Source organism: Brachycentrus maculatus, unplaced genomic scaffold (assembly GCF_059751285.1).
Source record: "Brachycentrus maculatus isolate JH-2025_06_01 unplaced genomic scaffold, ASM5975128v1 h1tg000031l, whole genome shotgun sequence".
Lineage (NCBI taxonomy): Eukaryota > Metazoa > Arthropoda > Insecta > Trichoptera > Brachycentridae > Brachycentrus > Brachycentrus maculatus.
Window position 1 is genome coordinate 1,323,781 of NW_028280785.1, and position 21,814 is coordinate 1,345,594.

The 21,814-nt window shown below is 29.3% G+C and overlaps 2 protein-coding genes across 2 annotated transcripts in view; both read left to right on the forward strand.

Moving 5' to 3' along the window:
• Positions 1-3,390, forward strand: part of LOC148312844 (uncharacterized) — a 41,457-nt gene extending 38,067 nt beyond the window's left edge. The window contains exons 12-14 of the mRNA XM_088272640.1: positions 838-968; positions 2,383-2,535; positions 3,224-3,390. Coding sequence (XP_088128766.1) covers positions 838-968; positions 2,383-2,535; positions 3,224-3,375 — 436 coding nt within the window. The 3' untranslated portion in view covers positions 3,376-3,390. The remainder of the gene's footprint in view (positions 1-837; positions 969-2,382; positions 2,536-3,223) is intronic.
• A 5,310-nt stretch (positions 3,391-8,700) lies between these two features.
• LOC148312847 (circadian clock-controlled protein daywake-like) lies at positions 8,701-21,743 on the forward strand. Its single transcript, XM_088272235.1, has 5 exons — positions 8,701-8,852; positions 15,593-15,821; positions 19,009-19,139; positions 20,183-20,335; positions 21,402-21,743. The coding sequence occupies exons 1-5, from the start codon at positions 8,780-8,782 to the stop codon at positions 21,551-21,553; spliced, it is 738 nt and encodes a 245-aa protein (XP_088128361.1). The 5' UTR covers positions 8,701-8,779; the 3' UTR covers positions 21,554-21,743.
• The last annotated feature ends 71 nt before the right edge of the window (positions 21,744-21,814 follow it).

Genomic DNA, 21,814 nt, shown 5'->3' on the forward strand with positions numbered 1-21,814 from the left:
AACGAACAGCGTAAAGTTTGTTAGTTCTAAATAAAATATCAGATTGTTTCAAGCCAAACTAAAACTTTTATTTTTTTTTATTATTCATTCAAAAAATATGATGGTAAAAAAATTTAAGATAAAGTTCTTGTTCTGTCAAAAAAAGTGTAAAAATTTTATTTTTACAATCATTTTCCTCAATAATCCGAATGGCCCACTACAGCTGGCACTGCTGTTGGATATTTCCACATAGTTTATATTTGAATGATACGTTTATGTATTTTGAATATTAAAAGCATTGTTAACTTTGTGGTATGGTAATAAAACACTGTCCTTTTTATTCATCATTCACTTTGTGTAATACCACTTAAAAAACTTATTAAAGTGATATTACTCTAAGTAAATGATACGATTATGTTTCACCTTGTGACTTATGACGCAAACGGAGACTACACGACTAAAATCATTCAATTTGTGCCAAAGAGCTTGCATTTTCAAAATTGCCTCATGTTGTACATAGTATCGTTGATTATTTTGATAAAAATTAAACACTTGAATAATCCACTTAATTGAGTTTTATTTTTATTTACGACTAGTTTCGAAAACGACAATTGTTTTCATCTTCTGGTACAAATTAAAACAATTATCGTTTTCGAAACTAGTCGTAAATAAAAATAAAACTCAATTAAGTGGATTATCCAAGTGTTTAATCTTTATTAAAATAATAATGTCATTCCACAAAGTTAATGCCGAATCAATAAATAATATAGTCTCGTTGACTCGAGACATGTATGCATAATGGTTCAATTTATAGAGAAAAGTAATAAAAATAAACATTTTAATCGTCAATTGTTTCAGAATCAATCAAAACAAGTCAAAAATCACGGTCACTTTTACAAACTCCGCAAAAATGGTGTCAGACTATTCTGCCACTGGTCGCCTCCTTATTCTTCCGATCTCTGGTGAAGGAAGGAGTGCTATTACATTAGGTAAGTGCTGAAAAAGTATACACTGTAGGGAAAATTTTATTTATATTAATTTATTCAATAAAGTAGACTGAATGCAGTCGAAATGCGATCTCTCAGAAGAATGTGCGACAAAACGATGTATGATAGATGTGCGAATAGTGAAATAAGGAAGGAATGCAAAGCTGTGTTATCACTAAATTAAGAAAGCATTATCGATAAAATTAAGAAAGGTGTGTTGAGATGGTTTGGACACGTAGAACGAATGAGTGAGGAAAGAACGGTAAAACAAATTTATGAGGCGAACGTAAGGGGAAAAAAGAGCAGAGAAAGACCGAGAAAAACATGGCATGATCAGGTATGCCAAATACTTGAAAGTGGTCATGTTAGTAGTCGTAACAATCGGCGGTTATGTATGAGGAGATGCACGTATGTGGAAGGGCCAAAGAATGTTTGCAAAGACAGAGTGGTGTGGCGTTCTATTCTCTCTGCCTACCCCTGCGGGGAAGCGGCTTGATGGTTAGTTAGTTAGTTAGTGAGTTAGTTATTCAAATTAAAGCATCAATACTTTGGAAACCCTGTTTTATTGTTGTCAAGTAACAATAGTATTATCCTTTGTTATTCAGAATAACAAGGATTGCTTCTTTTCCATAGGCTTGTTTTCAGGTATTAAGATAGGGAAAGGAGATATGAAAAATCCATCAGAATCTCACTGACCAAAAAAAACCTGATAATAATTATTTCCTGAATTAATTTTGCACTGGCGCAAACGTATAATAATATCTCGTTTTATTAATACGTGTGTCCATTATTCTAATTAAATATTTGTTTGTGTGTTTATAATGATTTAAATAATTAGTTAATGTATATGTTATTATAAACACATTGTTATAATGAATAGTAATATTCGTTTAAACTCGAATTATTACCATTTTACTACATGCTATTAAATAAATTTTGAAACAGATAATTGATTGTATATAGGTTCTAATATTTTAATTACTTAGAACAAAAACATACTCAAACCATTATTTTATAAGGTTTTTGTATAATTAAAATGTAACTGTGTTTTAAAATCACTAGGTATATAGTGATTATAAAACAATGTTACATTTTAATCATAAAATGGAAAATCACACAGTTAGTGCTTCAAATACAATATAAATTATATTTTTTAAATTAACACCTTAATGTCAATATAATAAGACTGATACACAAATAAGAATGTTAAAAAAAAACTAACACAGCATAAAATATGAAAAATAAAGCATTAAACGAGTATGGTAAAGAGGCATATAAAACATTAGGTAAGAAGCATGCTCAAAGGAAACGAATAAGAAAATTATAACAAATCAGTGTTATACAATTCAATATTAGACAGGCTGAGAAACTATAGTCTAAAGCTTAATTTATTTATATGCGATATATTTCATTTCAGTTGACGTCCAATATGTATATAAACTGTATTACGAAGTGATAAAAGGAAAGGATGGAAAAACACACTGGAAAATCAACAAACACAAAGTCAACTATACTCCCAAAGATGTTAAATTTGAATTTGACAATTTATTTAATGGAAATAAGCAATTGGGTAAGATTTTTTCACAATGATCACATCGCTATATTATCACTTTCACAATGCGAACACATCATCGATGCAACGAAACACTTTCTGCCATTTAGTAAATTTCATAATGTAATTTTATAGCTGTTTGAAAATTATGCGGAATGCATCGAGACACGTGTCACAATAGATTTTGAGAAATCGTGGTATTTAATTAATAAAACTTAAATTAAAAATGTAATTTTTAACTAAGTAATAATTATATTATTATAATGTAATTTTTAAAAAACTAATATTCATAATTATTTACTAATTAAATAACTAACCATCACGCCGCTTCTCCGCGGGGGTAGGCAGAGTGAATAGAACGCCACATAATCTGTCTTTTCAAATTAATCCTCGGTTCTGGCACACTTATGCATCTCCTCATAAATACCCGCCGATTATTCTGATTCCCTGACCTGATTACTTTCATGTATTACCATCTCAACGAACGTCTCTAAATTTTAAAGATAATGCTTTTTTCAGCCTTGCATTCTTCCTTACCATTTGAACATCTATCATACATCACTTTGACGCAAATTCCTCTGAGAGATCGCATTTCAACTGCATTCGGTCTGGTCTCATCATTTTTTCCAAACTCCATGCTTTTTCCATACATTATTCAATCATTTCCGGAATTATTTAAATAACTATTGTAATTTTGTTGTTACAGCGAGCACAATCCTCCAATTTGCCAACGAAAATTGGAGAGAAATTTTCGGCCAACTCGGAGGACCATCTATGGTCAAAATTACCAACAAAATTGTTGAAATGATTTCAAACATATTTAATAAAATACCCATTGAAGAAATGTTCCTACCTTGATTGGTGTAAATAAAAAGAAAACTATCTAAGTCATAAATTATTCCTTTTTTCTTTTTGTATTAATTGTATGGTAGAGATTTTTTTCCAAAACACAAATATTGGATTTATCCTGCGTCTAATTATTATCACGCCTCTGTTTTATCTGCCTCCGCGGTGTAATGGTTAGCATGTTTAGCTACCTTGCTGGAGGTCCCGGGTTAGATTCCCAGGGGGGGTCAAATAAATTTAAGTAATTTTTTCATACTAATATTTAATCAATATTACCCTGGACTAGTGTTTGAAGCGGAGGACTGATCACCTTTCCTTCATGTGTTAACGATCAGGATAACACTGCTTTTATATGATGCTGTGCCCTATGCACCATCGGGTGCGGATGAGGGTGTGAAGATGAATAATTGTTTACAAGATTTATTTTTGATGCCTCATTTAGAAAAATATTTATGGAAAGAGAATACGATAGGGTAGGGAATCTAATAAGAAAAAATGAACGTTACACAAGTGTATAAAGTGGTCACTAAAAACCAGCTGATAACAGGTTGTTAGCCTTGTAAATGCCCAAACGACTACCATATTTCTTCCGCATTGATTTTTTTAGTCTCGGCGACACATCAATGATAAATCGTAATAATTAGTATATTTTTACATCGATTGACGTAAAAAATTTGATTGTTACATAAGTTTCATAATATATTTTAATGTAAATACGTATTTAGATATAAAATAAAGACTTTTTTATTAACAATTATTTCATTTTACCTTGAATTAATTCATACATTCGTTATCGAGATAAAAAAATTGAAATCGATGTAAAATCAAAATCTTTACCGTTTCAAGCACCAGGAGCCCCAGTTTTTTGTAGGTTTCGAAATAAAAAAAGGTTTTTTTAAGAACAAAAATCGAGATATACAATCGATGTCTTTCAACAGCAAAATGAAAAATAGGTGAGGTTCATCAACAATAAATTCGAGAAACAATCGAAGTCCTTCATCAACAAATTTGAGATTAACAATCATTGTCCTTCAACAACAAATTTGAGGTAAACAATCGAGGTTCTTCAACAGCCATTTCGAGATCCTTCAACATCAAATTCGAGATAAAAAATCAATGTCCTTAGATAACAAATTCGAGATAAACAATCGATGTCCTTCAATAACAAACTCGAGATAAATGATCAATGTCCTTCAACAACAAATTCAAGATAAACACTCGATGTCCTTCAATGACAAATTCGAGAAGAGCAATCGAGGTCCTTGACAACAAATACGAGATAAATTGAATAACACAACGCATATTACATTATACATATTACACCAACCGTATATACATATTATATGTCTTTTTTTCATGTCTCCATTATACATTTCGTTGTTAATAATTTGAATAAACGCTTTAATCCTTCTCGATGTCACATGACGTCATAGAATAAATAAAACAACATTTCCCTGAATAATGTATTTATATTCAAATTGACACATGGCATAATGACCCAGAAGAATCCAGTAGAACTTGAAAATTTCAAGGTCTGGGTAATAAAACTTACTTAAGTGTTTTCTAAAACTCGTATTATCATCAATTTATATAGTGCGAATTGTTACGACAAACTATTATACACGAATGAGTACAATGCAAGCTCTCGGAAATCAAAGATGAAATTATTCTTAAATTAATTTAAAATTAAATACGCTTATTTCTACGTATTTAGTAATTTATTGACGTTTTTTTCTTCTAATATCGCTCACTCCTTTCAAGAACGTCATAAATCAAAAATCTTAAATTTTCAGTTGTGCATGCTTTCAAAATGCCCAGAAAATGTACTACATCCCAGCAAAAGAGGCATATTTTTAACTTAATATTTACCCGCTACAGGGCAGAAAGTGTTGTTTTTGCATTTTGAAGAGAAGGTATTGTTTAATAATTTTTTTTTAATATTTTAAATATTTTCCAAATGAAAAAAAACCTTAAGGTTTTACCTAAAAAGGTCTGTTGCACAGTAAGTTCAATAAGTGACTTGATATTTATTTTTATTACATTGGATTATATTTTTAAACTTTAAAAACGTTCTACTGAAAAATCGAGTTTTTTTATTTATGACGTTCTTGAAAGGAGTGAGCGATATAGATAATAATAATAATATGTATTTTTTAGGATAAGAAAAATTAAATGTCCCAATCTGCGTTCACGCAAATACTGTATTTAATGTAACTAATAATGTAGGTAATTTTGTGATATTTCATTTAATTCTTATTTTTTTAAATATGTATTTTGATCTATCTCTGTAGTGTAGTAGTAAGCGCGTTTAACTACTGTGCTGGAGATCCCGGGATGTAGTTTAACCATACAACATTTTGAGTGTGTCCAAATACTTGTTCACAAATCTGGATTATCTCCAATTACAAAAGTTAATTTAATTTTTTTTTTATATTTCATCAAAGATATCAAATATTGGGTAGAATAGGTGAATGTTACACGTGTGTAAAGTGATCACTTAAACCAGCCTATGACGGTCGTCAGCCCCGTAAATACCCAATATTATTTTTTTTCATATTCTTCTTCATCTTTGAAGAGTTGCAAAAAAAAAATACCTAGTTTAACCATTATTTTAAAATGGTAGTTTTTGCTTTTAAGGCCCAGTAATCAACAGCCCACAACTTTATTTTCTTTAAACCCAGGTAACATTTGATGTAATAGATATTTTTTTAAACACATTTTTTTATATTGATAAAACAAGTTTTTCCTTGAAATAAATATATGGTTTCGAAATGAAAAGAGTTATTGAAAGGTAAGGAGTTAAAAAATATATATAAATGGATTTTTTCAATAAAAATTCTAAATAAAATTGCAATCTACATTTTTTTGAATGGGCGTAGAGAGACGTGCGGCCTCTAGCGCTGCCAACCGGGTATATAATTCTGTGCTTGCGAATAAGTTATGAAGCTTTTTTTTTTAAATTAGAAGCCCCCGGTACATGCTCTTATAAAAATTGTATTGCAATATTCCGCAAAATAATTAGTACTAATTTATATTTTTAACCATATTAATAACCTCGTTCTACTTTTTATTATTCGATCATCAATTATCCTTACATTATATTTTCAGTGGTATAACTTCTTCATTTCCTTTAATCAAATACTTTTCCTTGTGTTACAAATTATACTGACATATTTTCCTAAAAGCGATAATAATAATAAAAATATATCTACAAAATATTTTACAAAGCTTTTTCTGTTCAATCGGAAAAAAATCGAATGTCTTCTAGTAGGAACCTTGCGTCTGTAGAATTACTTGATTTTTCTATTAATCAACTATGTTGCAAAATAATTTCATTCCTCGACGAAAGATGGCGGTAATTTAAAAATTAAAACACCAGTTGAGAATAAGTTAGGTTGAAAACTTTGATTTTCCAGACAGGGTCGGTTTTTCGACATAGGCGAACACCAATATTTCTACCCCACCTTGTTTCACAGAAGAAATTAATAAATTCATATCTGTTACTTAAAAAAACTTTACATTTAGAATATATGTATTCAAAAACTTTATATTTTTAGAAAATTTATCGAGAAAAAAAAATTAACTCCTTACCTTTCAATAAATCTTTTCTTTTTAAAACCATATATTTATTTCAATACAAAAACGGTGTTTGAAGAAAAAAATCAATGACGTCAAATGCCACCTGGGTTTCCAGAAACTTGCATATTAAAATACATGGATCGTTGATAAAAATGACAAGAATAAATATTTACGTACTGAAATAACTAATCAGAAACAACATTTTTTTTTTCAAATAACCTTTTAGGAGCTAACCCCTGCCCATATTTAACATTTTAACAAGGTGACCAGTCTAACGCTAAAGAACTTAATATTATATATGGAAATGGAATATATTTTATGGGATACACATGATGTACGTGAAGGGATAGAAATGGAAAGCAGGTTCTAGAAAAGTTGATAGGTACCATTATCCAACTAAATCCTAGGACAAAGTTCTGGTGTGTATGGGAAATCTCTGATTCCTAAAGACTTCATTCATTTCAATCCATGATCTTTTATGTCGATTGTCGCCTCGGGTATTAAAATATGTGGAATTTAATAGTATTGGAACCCATAGATGACAAGTGTCACCCACTTGCATTGACGTCATCGGAGACATCGTTACCATTTAAGTGTCCTGACACAAATTAAAAGGAAAGAGTTTAATCTTTCACATATTACTATTGTATTTTCTTTACAGATTTCAATATGAGTATAACCAGTGATTTTTAAATAAATAAATAAATAAAAATATTAAAGTGTGTATAAGAATAAACAACACAAACGAAAAATCAAAACAAATAAATTACATTCTATTTTATTTATTTATTTTTCAAAATATATTACATACGTAAATCATATATACAATATTCCCGATGAGTAATTTCTATTTCTCATTTTGGAACATGGGATATAAGTTAACAAGACTGGAACATAAATAATAAATGAACTTTTTTTTTTAAATAACCAAAACTAATACATAGCAAATTATAAAAACAATAAACATGTATAATAAAAAGGCATAAGAAGCATATTTAAATGAGATAAATAAAATTGTATCCTTTATTGAGTATTATTTAAATATTAAGTGTAAGACCCTCTTCAAGCACAAGAGCTTATCTATTTATTGGAGAAGTAAGGCGTCACTAGAATAAGATATTTTAAGTTAGTACAAATGTCTTGTTTAATAATTAAAGTATTATATTTTTTGTTAAAATATTAAAACAATAAAAAACACACCATCTCTCAATCGATTGTTTATATTTTACTAACAAACAAAGAATTTTATTTTACTGGTTAAATACCACTTTTTTTAAATCTTTTGTTAGATTAAAGTTTTATACATACATTTCTTGGTAGAACTGCATTTTATAAAATGAAATAACAACTATGTAATTTATCCCACATGAATTCCGCATTAATGTAGAAATTTTTATATTTTATTTTATAACATCTATTTTGGTATGTGTTTCGATGCATTTCGCATCATTTTAAAAACCGTAAAATGGTGCAGAAAGTATCAAAATACGTATAACAATGGATTTTAAAGAAAAAGTGATACTTCTAAGTAAAATCAAATACCAAATTTGGATTGACGTGTTTATATTACTACAAAGTGACTGCGGAATCAATTAAAAACATCAATTGTAATTGTTTTAGTGTAAAAGGGTCGTAGAGTGCAGACTTGCATCTTAATCTATCGGAATCGTCTTGTGAATGAAACGTAGAATTTTCTTGGCACGAGATTTTCCAGATGGGAGCCATATAAAGGATAGATTTATGGTAAATAGTAGGCACTCTCATACAAGTAGGCTACTGGAACAGTTCGGTGTTCTGCAGTGCTGACTGTCAGTGCAGGTACTGTGACACAAGCTTCATGGCCACTCTTGCAACACTCGTCTTAGGTCTCGTGCTCTTAGGGTCGGGGATTTTAGCGCAGCATCAAATACGTGAGTCAATTAAACATAATCCTTCCAATGAAAAAAAAAATAAACCTTGCACTGTTTTTTTTTTTGTTTTTCATAAAATGACATTAGGGGAGTATTGACAGTGTCACTTTAGCTATTGACATTAGGTTTTGAAAAAAAAATGTTTTTAACTGTGAATATATCATACCTTTTAACGAAAAAGTATAAACCATATTATTTATTAATTTAGCATTAACTTTATGGAGTAACGTAAAGATTTAAATATAATAATAAAACACTTGACTCAATTAAACATACTCCACGTTTAAGCATTTGAAAACAATTGCATTATTTTCAGGGTTTGTTTTTTTTTATAAAATGACATTCAGGGAGTTTTGATAGTGTCATTTTATTACAGACATTAAATTTTAAAAAAAACATATCGACTGTGAATATGTTAAATCTTTTAATGAAATACTAGATACTATATTACATCTAAATTCGGCATTAACTTTGTGGAATAACATGATGATTATAATATAATAATAAAATACTTGTATAAGTTTACTTAAGAGTTTATTAACGTAAACCCGACTTGTTTCGAGAATTACATACGTCCTCAGTAACAGGTCAAAATACAGTTTATATTTTCACCTATTGAGGGCATCTAAAGTTCTCTAAACTAGTCGTGTTTACGTTAATAAACTCCAGAGTGGTCTTTTGCAAGTGTTTTGATATATATTTTAATACTACAAAAACCTTGATAAAAAAATGATAGTTTTTCTTCTAATTCCTTTTCTTCTAAATCCTTTTCTTCTATTTTCCTCCATTTTTCTTCAAAACAGACAGTTTATGGTTAGTGATTAAAATTCACAAAATTATAATTTAAAGTAAGTAAATATAATTTGTCATAATTGAACATAAACAAACTGGATCACTTTGTATAATTAACTGACAAAAATGAGACTAAGAACTCACTCACTTAAAAATATTATATAGTTATCTAACCCACCGGACTCCTTAACAGCATGCGGTTATGACGGGTTACTCCTCAATCCGTTTCAAAGTCATAAACTTTTTTGGTTTCCTGAGTCAATTTATTTTGTATCATATTGCATGTTTAAATCATAATTTATGTCGATTTTTGAGTTTAATAATTTATGGTTTATTATAAGTGATTTTTTCACTCTAATGTTTATTCAACATTACCCTGGACTGGTACCTGAAGCGGAGAGCTGACCACCTTTCTTTCGTGTGTTAACGATCAAGATAACACTGTTTTTGTATAATGCAGTGCCGTATGCACCATTGGAGTAAGATAAGAGTTTGAATTGAATTATTTTTAAGAAGTGCAAATTTCTCAATTTATTAAAAATGCAGTTCTAACACGGTATTGTTTTTTTCCTGTGTAGAGAAAATTACAATACTTTAGCATCATCATGGCTTAAATCATGTGTTTTGTGAAGAAATCGATTGGTCATGCTCCTAATTGTGAAAAGTTCAACACTAACCTATGTTAAATCATTCGTTTTATTTTATTTTATTTTATTTATTTACGGTTCACAAACAATGAAAAACATATTACAATAAACGAAATACAGTGTAACACAAATAGTTTTGATGTTTTTCATCAATTAGATAGGAACACAACAAGCTTACAGAAACAATAAAGGTGCAGGTTAAACACATATATAATGAATAGTAATTTGGTTGTAAAAAAAGGGTAGTAACAATTAAAAGTAATGAAGTAAGAAAAATAAAAATAAAAATTAGAAGTAAAAATAAAAAGTGAAATTAAACTACGCTACATAAGGTATAAAATTCAAGACTCCACCAGATTGGTGAAATCAATTTCAAATTGATTTCACCAATCCGCTAACAGTTCTCTTGTATTTCTCCGTGCCATCATTAAATATGTCGATGGTCACATTATTAGTATTTTCTAAATTATTATACAATCTTAGCATCCTAGAAATGGAGTTTAAGTGTGCCATATTTTGCGGACATTATAATATTCGATCATCCGCATTAACCATGTATTCACTAACTAAAGTGAGGTTTGACTGGGGTAGAATTTTAGTTCTAACCATTGCATACTTATATCGAAACATTCAAATAATAAATAGACTTTTACCATATGGTAATTAAAATATATTGATTGTTTTTAAAACAGTATTTTCGGCAGTTAATTTTATCTAAATTCCGGATTGTAATTTTTTCAATTAAAACTGTCAGGGTGGTAATTTGCAAAAATAATATTATAAATATTTTTATGTTCCATCCTCAGTTTATAGTTTTTTTTTACAAAATATTTTATTTTTATCTTGGGAATACAAAAAAATACATACTTTTATTGTATTTTTTCTAACAATCGTCTATAATGTACTATTAAATACATATGTAGTAAAAAAATAACAAATAAATTGTCTCAACGCATGCTATGAAATACCCATATTATGTTATTATTGTTTAAAGAGTACTTAACCTTTTTATTAAATTTCTATTAAAGATAATCTAATGAATAAATAAATAAATTATTTTCTTTAAAAAATTTAATTTTATCTCGACGTTCATAATTATACACACTACTATCTGATATGATGTCATGATCATAGAACATATTTCAGTAAAATAATTAATATCGAATGTACGAATCCAGCAATTAGAATTTTTTTACTAGAGAAATATCTCTGTTCTTATAAGATACAAATATATTTCAATGAGACCTTTAATATATGTATTTTTATAATTTAAGTTAAATTTAAAATTTAACTTATATTACGTAAATTAAATATTAATATAAGTTAAATTGTATTACAGGGATTTCGAACCTAGAAATTTTGACTATTAATGAAAAGTTTATGAAAATATTAATTTAATTATGATTTAGATTATTAAATATATTTTACTTATCATAATTACATTGGAAGAATTAATTAACGTTTTCTAATAAATTTAATTAGTCCAAACCCAAGTAGAAACATGATAAGCGGTGTAGCATAAGCCATAGCTTAATTTCACTAGAACGTTAAGTAATGCCAAATTCAGTAGACCGACTTTTTCAAAAATAAAATAAAACACTTATTGAGTTATATACTGATTGAGTTCTATATTGAGGACCCACTTTTTAACCTTCTTTTAACGAATAACTTCAAATTTAATATCATAAGGCGTAGCAGAATTCAGTTGAAATCTTCTATACAATACGTGACGTAAGGTGGTCGGGGTTGCATACCCTTATATGTACAAATTTGCATAATAAAACAACGTTTTTAAATCCGTTAAGGATGACCCAATTTCTATCAATAAACCTAATATAATACGCCGTTCTTATAAAGCCATTGTTGAAAACGTTTTATTTAGTATTTACGCAAATAAATTTATACAGGAAGTATCGCTGGAACATCATAAGATTCATATCATTAAAATAACCATAATAAAATACCTCCGACTGTTTCTCAGTATCAAATAATAGCAATGCTTAGGACTTAATCCCCCATATACTCGTAACAGAGTAATTGCATATGATCATCTTACTTAATTTATGAATGCGGATTGATAATGCATTTCCTTTAAATAAACAATCATCGTAATAATAAATTATAATAATTACCTGACATGAACACAATTGATTAACGAGGGAAATAAAAATATATTCTTCATAATAATATTAGCACGCGATATTTTTTATATGTAAAAAATATCCTTACAATTTTTTGACATCTCGACATAGATGAAGAAGAATATAGAAGTCTAGGCATTTACGGGGCTTACCATCACTTTACACACGTGTAACATTCACCAATTCTACCCATACTCGATAACCATACTACTCGAATTCTGGGAAGTTCCATATATATATACATATAATCCTATTTCCATATTTTTCTTCATCTATGAGATGTCAAAAAATAATACGAAAAATATCTCCTATAATTGGAGATAATCCAAGTTTGTGAACAAGTATTTGGACACACTCCAAATGTTTTATGGTTAAACTATACTTCAATAGTAATATAGTGTTATCTTGATCAATAATTGCATGAATGCAAGGTGATCCTGCGCTCATGTACCAGTCCTGGTGATATTAAATAAATAAAGAGTGATACTCATCCATATTTATTTTGACCTCCTTGGATATTGAACCTGGGATCTCCAGCACAGTGGTTAAACGCGCTTACCACTACACTACAGAGATGGATCAAAACACATATTTTAAAAAATATAAATGAGATGAAATATCACGAAATTACCTTCATTATCACGTTACATTAAATACAAATAATATTATAATATAAAATACGAACTTTTGAATTTCTTCTTTCTTTTACAGGATCGGAAGATTACGATTGACGTTGTACGTCAATCATATTTAAAATGTATAAACTAGACAGCTGCAGTTTACAAACAAATTGATAAAATGGGCACAAATGTTTATCAACACTGGCGGCAGCCACTTGACGAATATCATGCTTTTCACTTAACAAACAAAAATATAAAGGTTTGAATAATGATTTTCATTACTGAAAATCATTTTGTTTCTTTAATAAAAAAGTTATTTATAAACAAAATGGGATGATTAATTTTGCGCCACCTTGAATATGTTTCTATACTGCAGCTGTCTAGTTCATAAATCGCTAACTCCTTTCAAGAACGTCATAAATCGAAAAACTTGATTTTTCAGGAGAACGTTTTTAAACTTTAAAAATATAAAACAGTGTATTAAAAATAAATATCAAGCCACTTATTGAGCATTCTACTGTGCAACAAATCTTTTTAGGTAAAACCTGAAGGTTTTTTCTCCATTTGAAAAATATTTAGTATATTTAAAAAAATAATTAAACAATACCTTTTCTTCAAAATGCAAAAACAACACTTTCTGCCCTGTAGCGGGTAAATATAAGTTAAAAATATGCCTCTTTTGCTGGGATATAGTACATTTTTGGGCATTCTGAAAACATGCACAACTGAAAATTGACGATTTTTGATTTATGACGTTCTTGAAAGGAGTGAGCGAAATGTCAAATTTGACTGACGTACGACGCCATTTGCAAAAACTATAACATCTTCCGATTGGGTGATTAATTTTGTGCCAAGCTTCCTTCTCTTTCCTTTATAGTAGAAATGTCCTTCACCCTGAACTCTTTCATTTACCTCATCTGTATCTCATCAAATATATTCCATTCATAGATCTAAGAACCTCAACTACACAATTTCATATAATTAACAATTAAAAATATTTTTAATAATTATACCAGTATAATTTTCAATGTGCAATTGATTAAGCCCGCATTGCTATAAATGCATACTTCAAAGGACATAAAAGGTTATATATAATACCGAAGATCTAACAGTATCTCTTTAAAGCGTTGCATCTACATAAAATGTACTGGGGTATACATAATCGTTATAAAATAAAATTTAACCACTTTTTATTGGTAGACTTTATCCAACTAGTTTCAACAAGAACCTTGTCATCATCAGGGTTTATATCCTAAATTCTAAAACATTGAAATTCTCATAGTTAATTACCCTTCCCTTACCAAAAACTTCCACACACTCCATACACCATACGAAAGTATGATTTAAAAAACTCCTAAATGTTGTTTTTTTACATAATCGATTTTTATTATGCAAATTTTCGATTAAGTTGGCTGAATTATAATTTCGTTAAAAGCGTTTTTTTATCATTATTTTTATGTTATCAATATTATTGATTTTTAACGGTTCATGAATTGAAAAATATTTTTTCTTTAGTAATACCGCTAATTAGTGACTAAATTAAGAAAGGTATATTGAAATGGTTTGGGATTGTGAATCGAATGAGTGAAGTAAGAACAGTAAAAAAAATATGAAGCGAATGTAGTAGGTAATATAAGCCGAGGAAGACCGAGGAAAACTTGGCATGATCAAGTATTTCAAATACTTGAATGTAGTTAAGTCAGGAGTCGGAAAAATCAGCGGGTATGTACGAGGAGATGCATGAATGTGGAAGACGCGAAGATTGTTTGAAAAGACAGATTTGTTTGCCGTTCTATCATCTCTCCCTATCCCTACGGGTAAGTGGCGCAATGGTTAGTTTGTTGAGTAGTTATTATCCTTGTATCCAAATATTTGTTTATGAATACATTGTGTGCTGAGAAAATGGGGAAATAAAAAAATAACTCTTAAATTTAAATTTGAAACTATGTACATAATACAACATTTTGAGTGTGTCCAAATAGTTGTTCACAAATCTGTATTATAATCCTGATTTGTGAACATGTATTTGGACACACTCAAAATGTTGTAAATAAATTATCTGGTAAAATTATAAGCTTAAATGATAAAAATGAAAATGATATAATCCAGGATTCGGACCTCACATACTAAGAAAATAATTTCTGCTCAATAAAAAGCTTCTTTTCATCTCACCAATATATGTCTCTAGTGAAGTTCTAGTGATTCAAGAACAATGTTTCGAAATTGGTTCATATATATAGATCTTCCAAGAATTTAAATAATGTGGTTGTCAATAATGGGTAGAATTAGTGAATGTTACATGTGTGTAAAGTGATCACTAAACCAACCTTTGACGGTCGTCAGCCCCGTAAATGCCCAGACTTCCATGTTCTTCTCCATCTTTGATGAGATGTCAAAAAATAATATGAACATAATTATCTGAAAATGAGGTACATATAATGGTAATACAGTACTTTCAGAAGCTAGTTATGATTTAAATCGCCTCAATCACTATCATCTACAGCATGAACAAAATATACGATTTTTTATTACCTTTTCAGCTTCATTCATTAAACCATGTAGTATATCAAATCCGAATTTTGACAAGTGCCTGAAGAATGTCACCCAGACAATTATTTACGAATTCACGCAAGGGATCAAGGAGTTGGACATACCGAGCATTGAACCCGTTACTCTCAACAAGATATCAATCGATGCGCCAGGACTGAAAGTTATCTTCAATGACGTCAGCCTTTCTGGACTAAGCGGCACCAAAGTCAACGAATTCAAGTGAGTAGACTTTTGATCCATTTGTTTTTTAAAAATTGGTGATTTATGTGTAATAACAGCAATTCTTCAAATCGCTCACTCCTTCAAGAACGTCATAAATCAAAAAAACTTGATTTTTCAGTAGAACGTTTTTAAAGTTTAAAAATATAATACAATATTTTAAAATAAATATCAAGCCACTCATTTAACTTTTTACTGTGCAATAGATCTTTTTAGGTAAAACCTGAAGGTTTTTTCTCCATTTGAAAAATATTTAGTATATTTTAAAAAATAACTAAACAACACCTTTTCTTCAAAATGCAAAAACTACCCTTTCTGCCCTGTTGCGGGTAAATATTAAGTTAAAAATATGCCTCTTTTGCTGGGATTTAGTACATTTTCTTGGCATTCCGAAAACATGCACAACTGAAAATTGACGATTTTTTATATATGACGTTCTTGAAAGGAGTGAGCGAAATATGCAAGGGTGAAAAATACTTGAGTCTAAAGAAAAGTTAATCTTTGACATACCAAAATGACTTTACATTACCAAAATGCAATACTATTTACCAAGTGAAATTTCAAAAACATTGATAGATTTTATCACAAAGTGACACAAAGTGCCGAATCAATTAATGAAATTCTTTTATATCCTCGTCCCACAATATATCTCTTTACTTCATCTTAGATCTATGTATACTCACACAAACACACACACTTCTGACATACACTACTTGATATATTCCCACGTGTTGTCAACATTTTTTCTTATTAGTAAATCGCTTAATTTTTTACATACGTCGTTCTTATCATAATATAAATACATAATATAAACATTTTTCTATGGCTTTGTTTTTGCACTTCAAATGTAAATTGATCAATTGACATCCGTGTAATTTCCATTTTTAATAATTTAATGTAATAACCAAGTACATGAAAAAAATAATAATAACATTCAAACGTAAAATTGATTTTCCTCTACATTTACGAAATCACGTACGTCGTCACACACATACTTATGCACCAACACATTTATTTTGCATGTTCTTAATAAAGATGTGATTTGACAATAAATTATTCTCAGAAAAACGTGTTTTGACATGTACTGAAGAACGTAGGTACCAGGTAAACATAGATGTCAAGGATTTACCTTAAACCGGCTTCTAAACGCAAGTGTTGCATTTAATTTCCACCAACTCGTATTTAGGGCTAAATAATGTGATCGTTGTGTTTTAGGTTGGAATGGAGACATTTTTTAAAAATTTAAATTGATATTCATAAAAATAATTGTATTTATATAACTGATAAATCTCTCGCAAACGAGGAGGCAATATTTTTTATTGAAAAAAACACTACGCGTCATGAGCCATACGATGGATTAAAATCTGACAATCGTTTAATAGTACGTTGTCCAATTATTAGCATGAATTGAATTAAAATGAAAAAAGTATAAATCATTTTAAAATTATGTATTTTTTTATGGTTTTTAAAAAGATTGATTTGTTGTAAAACAAGAATAAATATAAATAGACTTGAAATTATATTAGATCATTTAAAAAATAATTCGGTTTAAAAAATGTATTCTGACTTTTTTGAAATAGTTCTAATAAAAATAAACAATATAAAAATAATAATTAAAGAAAAGCAAAGGCATTGAAATAAAAATAATAAATTAATAAATACGTTCAGAGATGGATTTATACATATCCATCCCTGAAACCGACAAGGTGTTTGTAGAAATCGGTTGGAAAAAAGTGCCAAAAATAGAAGCGGTTAAAAACGAAGTTTGAGATTTATTTGTTTTATAATATGTGCCACAAAGTATCTGCGAAAAGCATTTAAGGAATTTCTAAGAATTATTTACAAGTCATGTGCACCGATTAATACTAAAACTGTTGATGATTTTTTTATTGATGTCTTATTTTAGTTGCAAAAATAAAAACTTAGAGACCCCTTTGTTTATTGAATTCGGAAGTACATATATAAAAATTGCTTACTTGGATTAGTAAGTATAGGATGTAATTTCAATTCATTTTCGCCATATCATCATAAAATAGTTTATTGAGTTCTTTTTTACTTAAATCTTGTAAAATTGTAAGTAACCATTAAGCCGACGTAATGCAATGAAGTTAGTGCAGCGATATTGTAGAGTGTTACTCATGCAACTAGTTTTAGAGCTAAAAAACCTCCGTGCGTAAACGGAAAATAAAATTCACATAGCCTTCAAGCTGTTGCGTGTTACATAATTTCGCGACTGCGATAATATTGGATACTAAGTCTAGCAAATCAGCGACCGGTTGAAGGTTGCAATGTCATATATATTCAGGTTCCATTTGAAGGGAATTAATTATTAGTTACTTAAGTATGTTTTACTTGACCAATTAAAACAAAGTTCCGTGCAGTGATTCAATGTAGGAATCAATAACAATTAGTCAGGTATGGCGTGCAAATGACCCTTTTATGCAATCGAAATTATTACGCGGGAATTTTTATCCAATAAAAGTTTTTTTACTCGCCAAGAGTTAATTTTAACTGACTTCACCAACCAAACCGATCAACGCTAGGTTTTGAGCAATTATTAAATGTTTTTCGTGACACAAATCGATTACAATTATTAATAAATAAATAAAAACTTACTATCTAACCAACCATCACGCCACTTCCCGCAGGGTTAGGCAGAGGTAATAGAACGCCACACCAATCTGTCCTTGGAACAATCTTCACCTTTTCCAAATTCATGAATGTATCTTCTCATACATAATAATAATTATAAAACCCTTATCCGCACCCCAATGGTGCATAGGGCACTGCGTCATATAAACGCAGTGTTATCCTGATCGTTTTACACATGAAGGAAAGGTGATCAGCCCTACGCTTCAGGTACCAGTCTAGGGTAATATCAAATAAATATTACAGTGAAAAAAATCACTCATATTTATTTTACCCCCCTTGGGAATCGAACCCGGGACCTCCAGAACGGTAGCCGAGCGTGCTGACCATTACACTACGGAGGCGGACAAAACCATACCCATCGATTATTTCGACTTCTGACTTGACCACTTTCAAGTATTTGAAATTCTTAATCCCTCATATCAAATCATCTCTTACATATTGTATAAAAAATATCATGCGCAATTTTCATATGAAAAACTGATTTTGTAAGATGTGGGGATTTTTCACTCGAAATACCCGTTTTCTTAATTTTCAGGAAAAATTTAGTGACCAAAAAGGCTAAATTTGACTATACAGCCAATCTTATAATGAAAGGACATTACAAAGTAGATGGCAGAGTTGTTGTGTTACCAATACAAGGTGATGGAGACTTCACTATTTATTTGAGTAAGTTTTTTTCTTCTTATAATCAATCCATTTTATAAAATTAGACCTCTTTTATTTTTAGTAGTATTAACCAATATATAACAAGTTAATGAGATACCGATGGGAACTAAATTATTTTTTGTTTTATCAAGTAAATAGTATACTAATGGGAAACAGATTCTTATTTGTTTTAAACGATACTTACCATATATGTATCAGTAAACTATGATCCTTCCTTATGCGGTATTTTTTTTTTATAACTAGTAAAGTAGGTACTCGTTAGGTACTGCATAAATAAATTATGGGAGAGTTTAGTAAAGCTGTCGAAAAATTGACCTAGTTATGAAAAGTCCATACAAAAAAGATGGAGCAAATTCAACCCCTAAACGGTTGTGTTTTACGGGGTGAACAAAATGACGAAAAAATAAGAAAACATATTCAAAAGACAGACAATTGGTAGAATTCCATTTTGAATTGCTAGGTAATGTATCCAAAATAAAACACGGTTATTGAATTTAATTCTACTTTTATTTACATATATCGCTCACTCCTTTCAACAACGTCATATATCAAAAAAACTGTATTTTTCTGGAGATAGTTTTTAAAGTTTTAAAAATATAGTAAAATGTATTAAAAATAAATATCAAGCCACTTATTGAACTTTTTACTGTGCAACAGATCTTTTTAGGTAAAACCTGAATGTTTTTTCTCCATTTGAAAAATATTTAGTATATTCAAAAAAATAATTAAACAATACCTTTTCTTCAAAATACAAAAACATCACTTTCTGCCCTGTAGCGGGTAAATATTAAGTAAAAAATACGCCGCTTTTGCTAGAATATAGTACATTTTCTGGGTATTCCGAAAACATGCACAACTGAAAATTGACGATTTTTGATTTATGACGTTGTTGAAAGGAGTGAGCGATATATGAAAATAAAAGTAGAATTTAATCCAATAACCGTGTTTAATTATGGATATATTACCCAACGGTATGTATATATTGTATGTCAAAATAATTGTTAATTAATTTACAAATAACTTGAGAAACCTCTATTTTTTAGTGAACATGACATTCCACCTAAGATATAATTTTGATACTTCGAAAGGACCCGGAGGAAAGGACTACTGGCATCTAAGTATCTATAAGCAATCCTACGATTTAGACCGAGCAACATTTGATTTCAAAAATCTTTATAATGGAAATAAATTTCTTGGTAAGTTTAAATAATTATTTCTTTGATCCTTTAAGTAAGCAAATAAACCCTTTTTATAAGGAAACATGACACCTAAATAAAGAGTTAAATAATTTAATACCAAACCTTTTTATCTAATTTGATTATTTTTTACTATTTGCCTTTTGTAACCATTTTTTTTAATCCAAAACTAATACTGCCATCTGTTACTTAAAAGTAAAAGATTTTTATCAGAAAACTTTACAGTTTTTAGTTGACATCATATTCAAAAGATGGCTTTCAATTATAGAAAATTAATTGCTTTAGCCATTTTTCAATGTTAACAAGGATTTTAAAATGAAATTCAAATGTGTAAATGTGGTGAAAATAGAGAAAAATTATTAAAAACTCATAAGTAATGTCGACTATACAAGAGCGAATATTTCTTGATCGGTGTGTAATCACGATGCGCGTAAATTCGATCACGCTAAACTGTCGTAGTGGCTTTATTTTTCAAAACCAGACTGCCGGACGGTAAAATTCCGTGCAGTGCACAAGCGGCTTTACTGTTTGATATCGACGATCTTGCTTTCGGTAATCCTGCTATGAAAAAGGAATCAAATTTTGTTTGCACTTTTGAAGTTTGCTGTGTTTTTATGATCAACTTTCTAAAATTACAAAAAAGCAAATAATATAATTGGTTATCTCACGAATAGTCAATAATTTAATATATTATTAGATTAAAACCAATATTTTTAGCTTTTCCACTTTTTTTACTTTTTTTTATTTATTTGACCAGCGACCGGGTTTCGTCGTTACCGACATCATCAGACTGATGTCGGTAACGACGAAACCCGGTCGCTGGTCAAATAAATAAAAAAAGTAAAAAAAGTGGAAAAGCTAAAAATATTGGTTTTAATCTAATAATATATTAAAAATGCAATTCCATCACGAAGTGTCAGTGGATAATATAAATCTGGTCAATAATTTGACCGGATTTTTGTCCGTTATATCCGAAGTTCATGAAATAGAAGTCCGTTATATCAAAGTTTTTCTGTATTTACGTTATTTTTTACATAATTAAAGAAATGTTATTGCAATTTTCCAGCTGAAACAACATTGAAGTTTTTAAATGAGAATTGGGAGTTAATAATGAAGGACATAGCACCTCCAGCAGTTGAACAAATAGTGGATGCTTGCGCTCGAGTAACGAACAAATTTTTCTCCAAAGTTCCAGTTGAAAACCTAATATTACCGTAGTCTTAATTTTAATAAACAATAATGTGTTTATAAGCATTAACTCAACTCAAATCATTAACGGTTTTATAAGTGTTTTGTGATAAATAAAAGCCAGTAAAGTTTTATTAAAAAATATACCTATATATATGACAAGACGATCAGCGGTAAATCATCAACCTTATTCTAAAAATATAAAACTTTTTTTAAAATATTTATTTATTTATTATTATTTTTAAGTATACAAACATAATCAAAAAGATATATGGGAAAGAAAGAATAGTA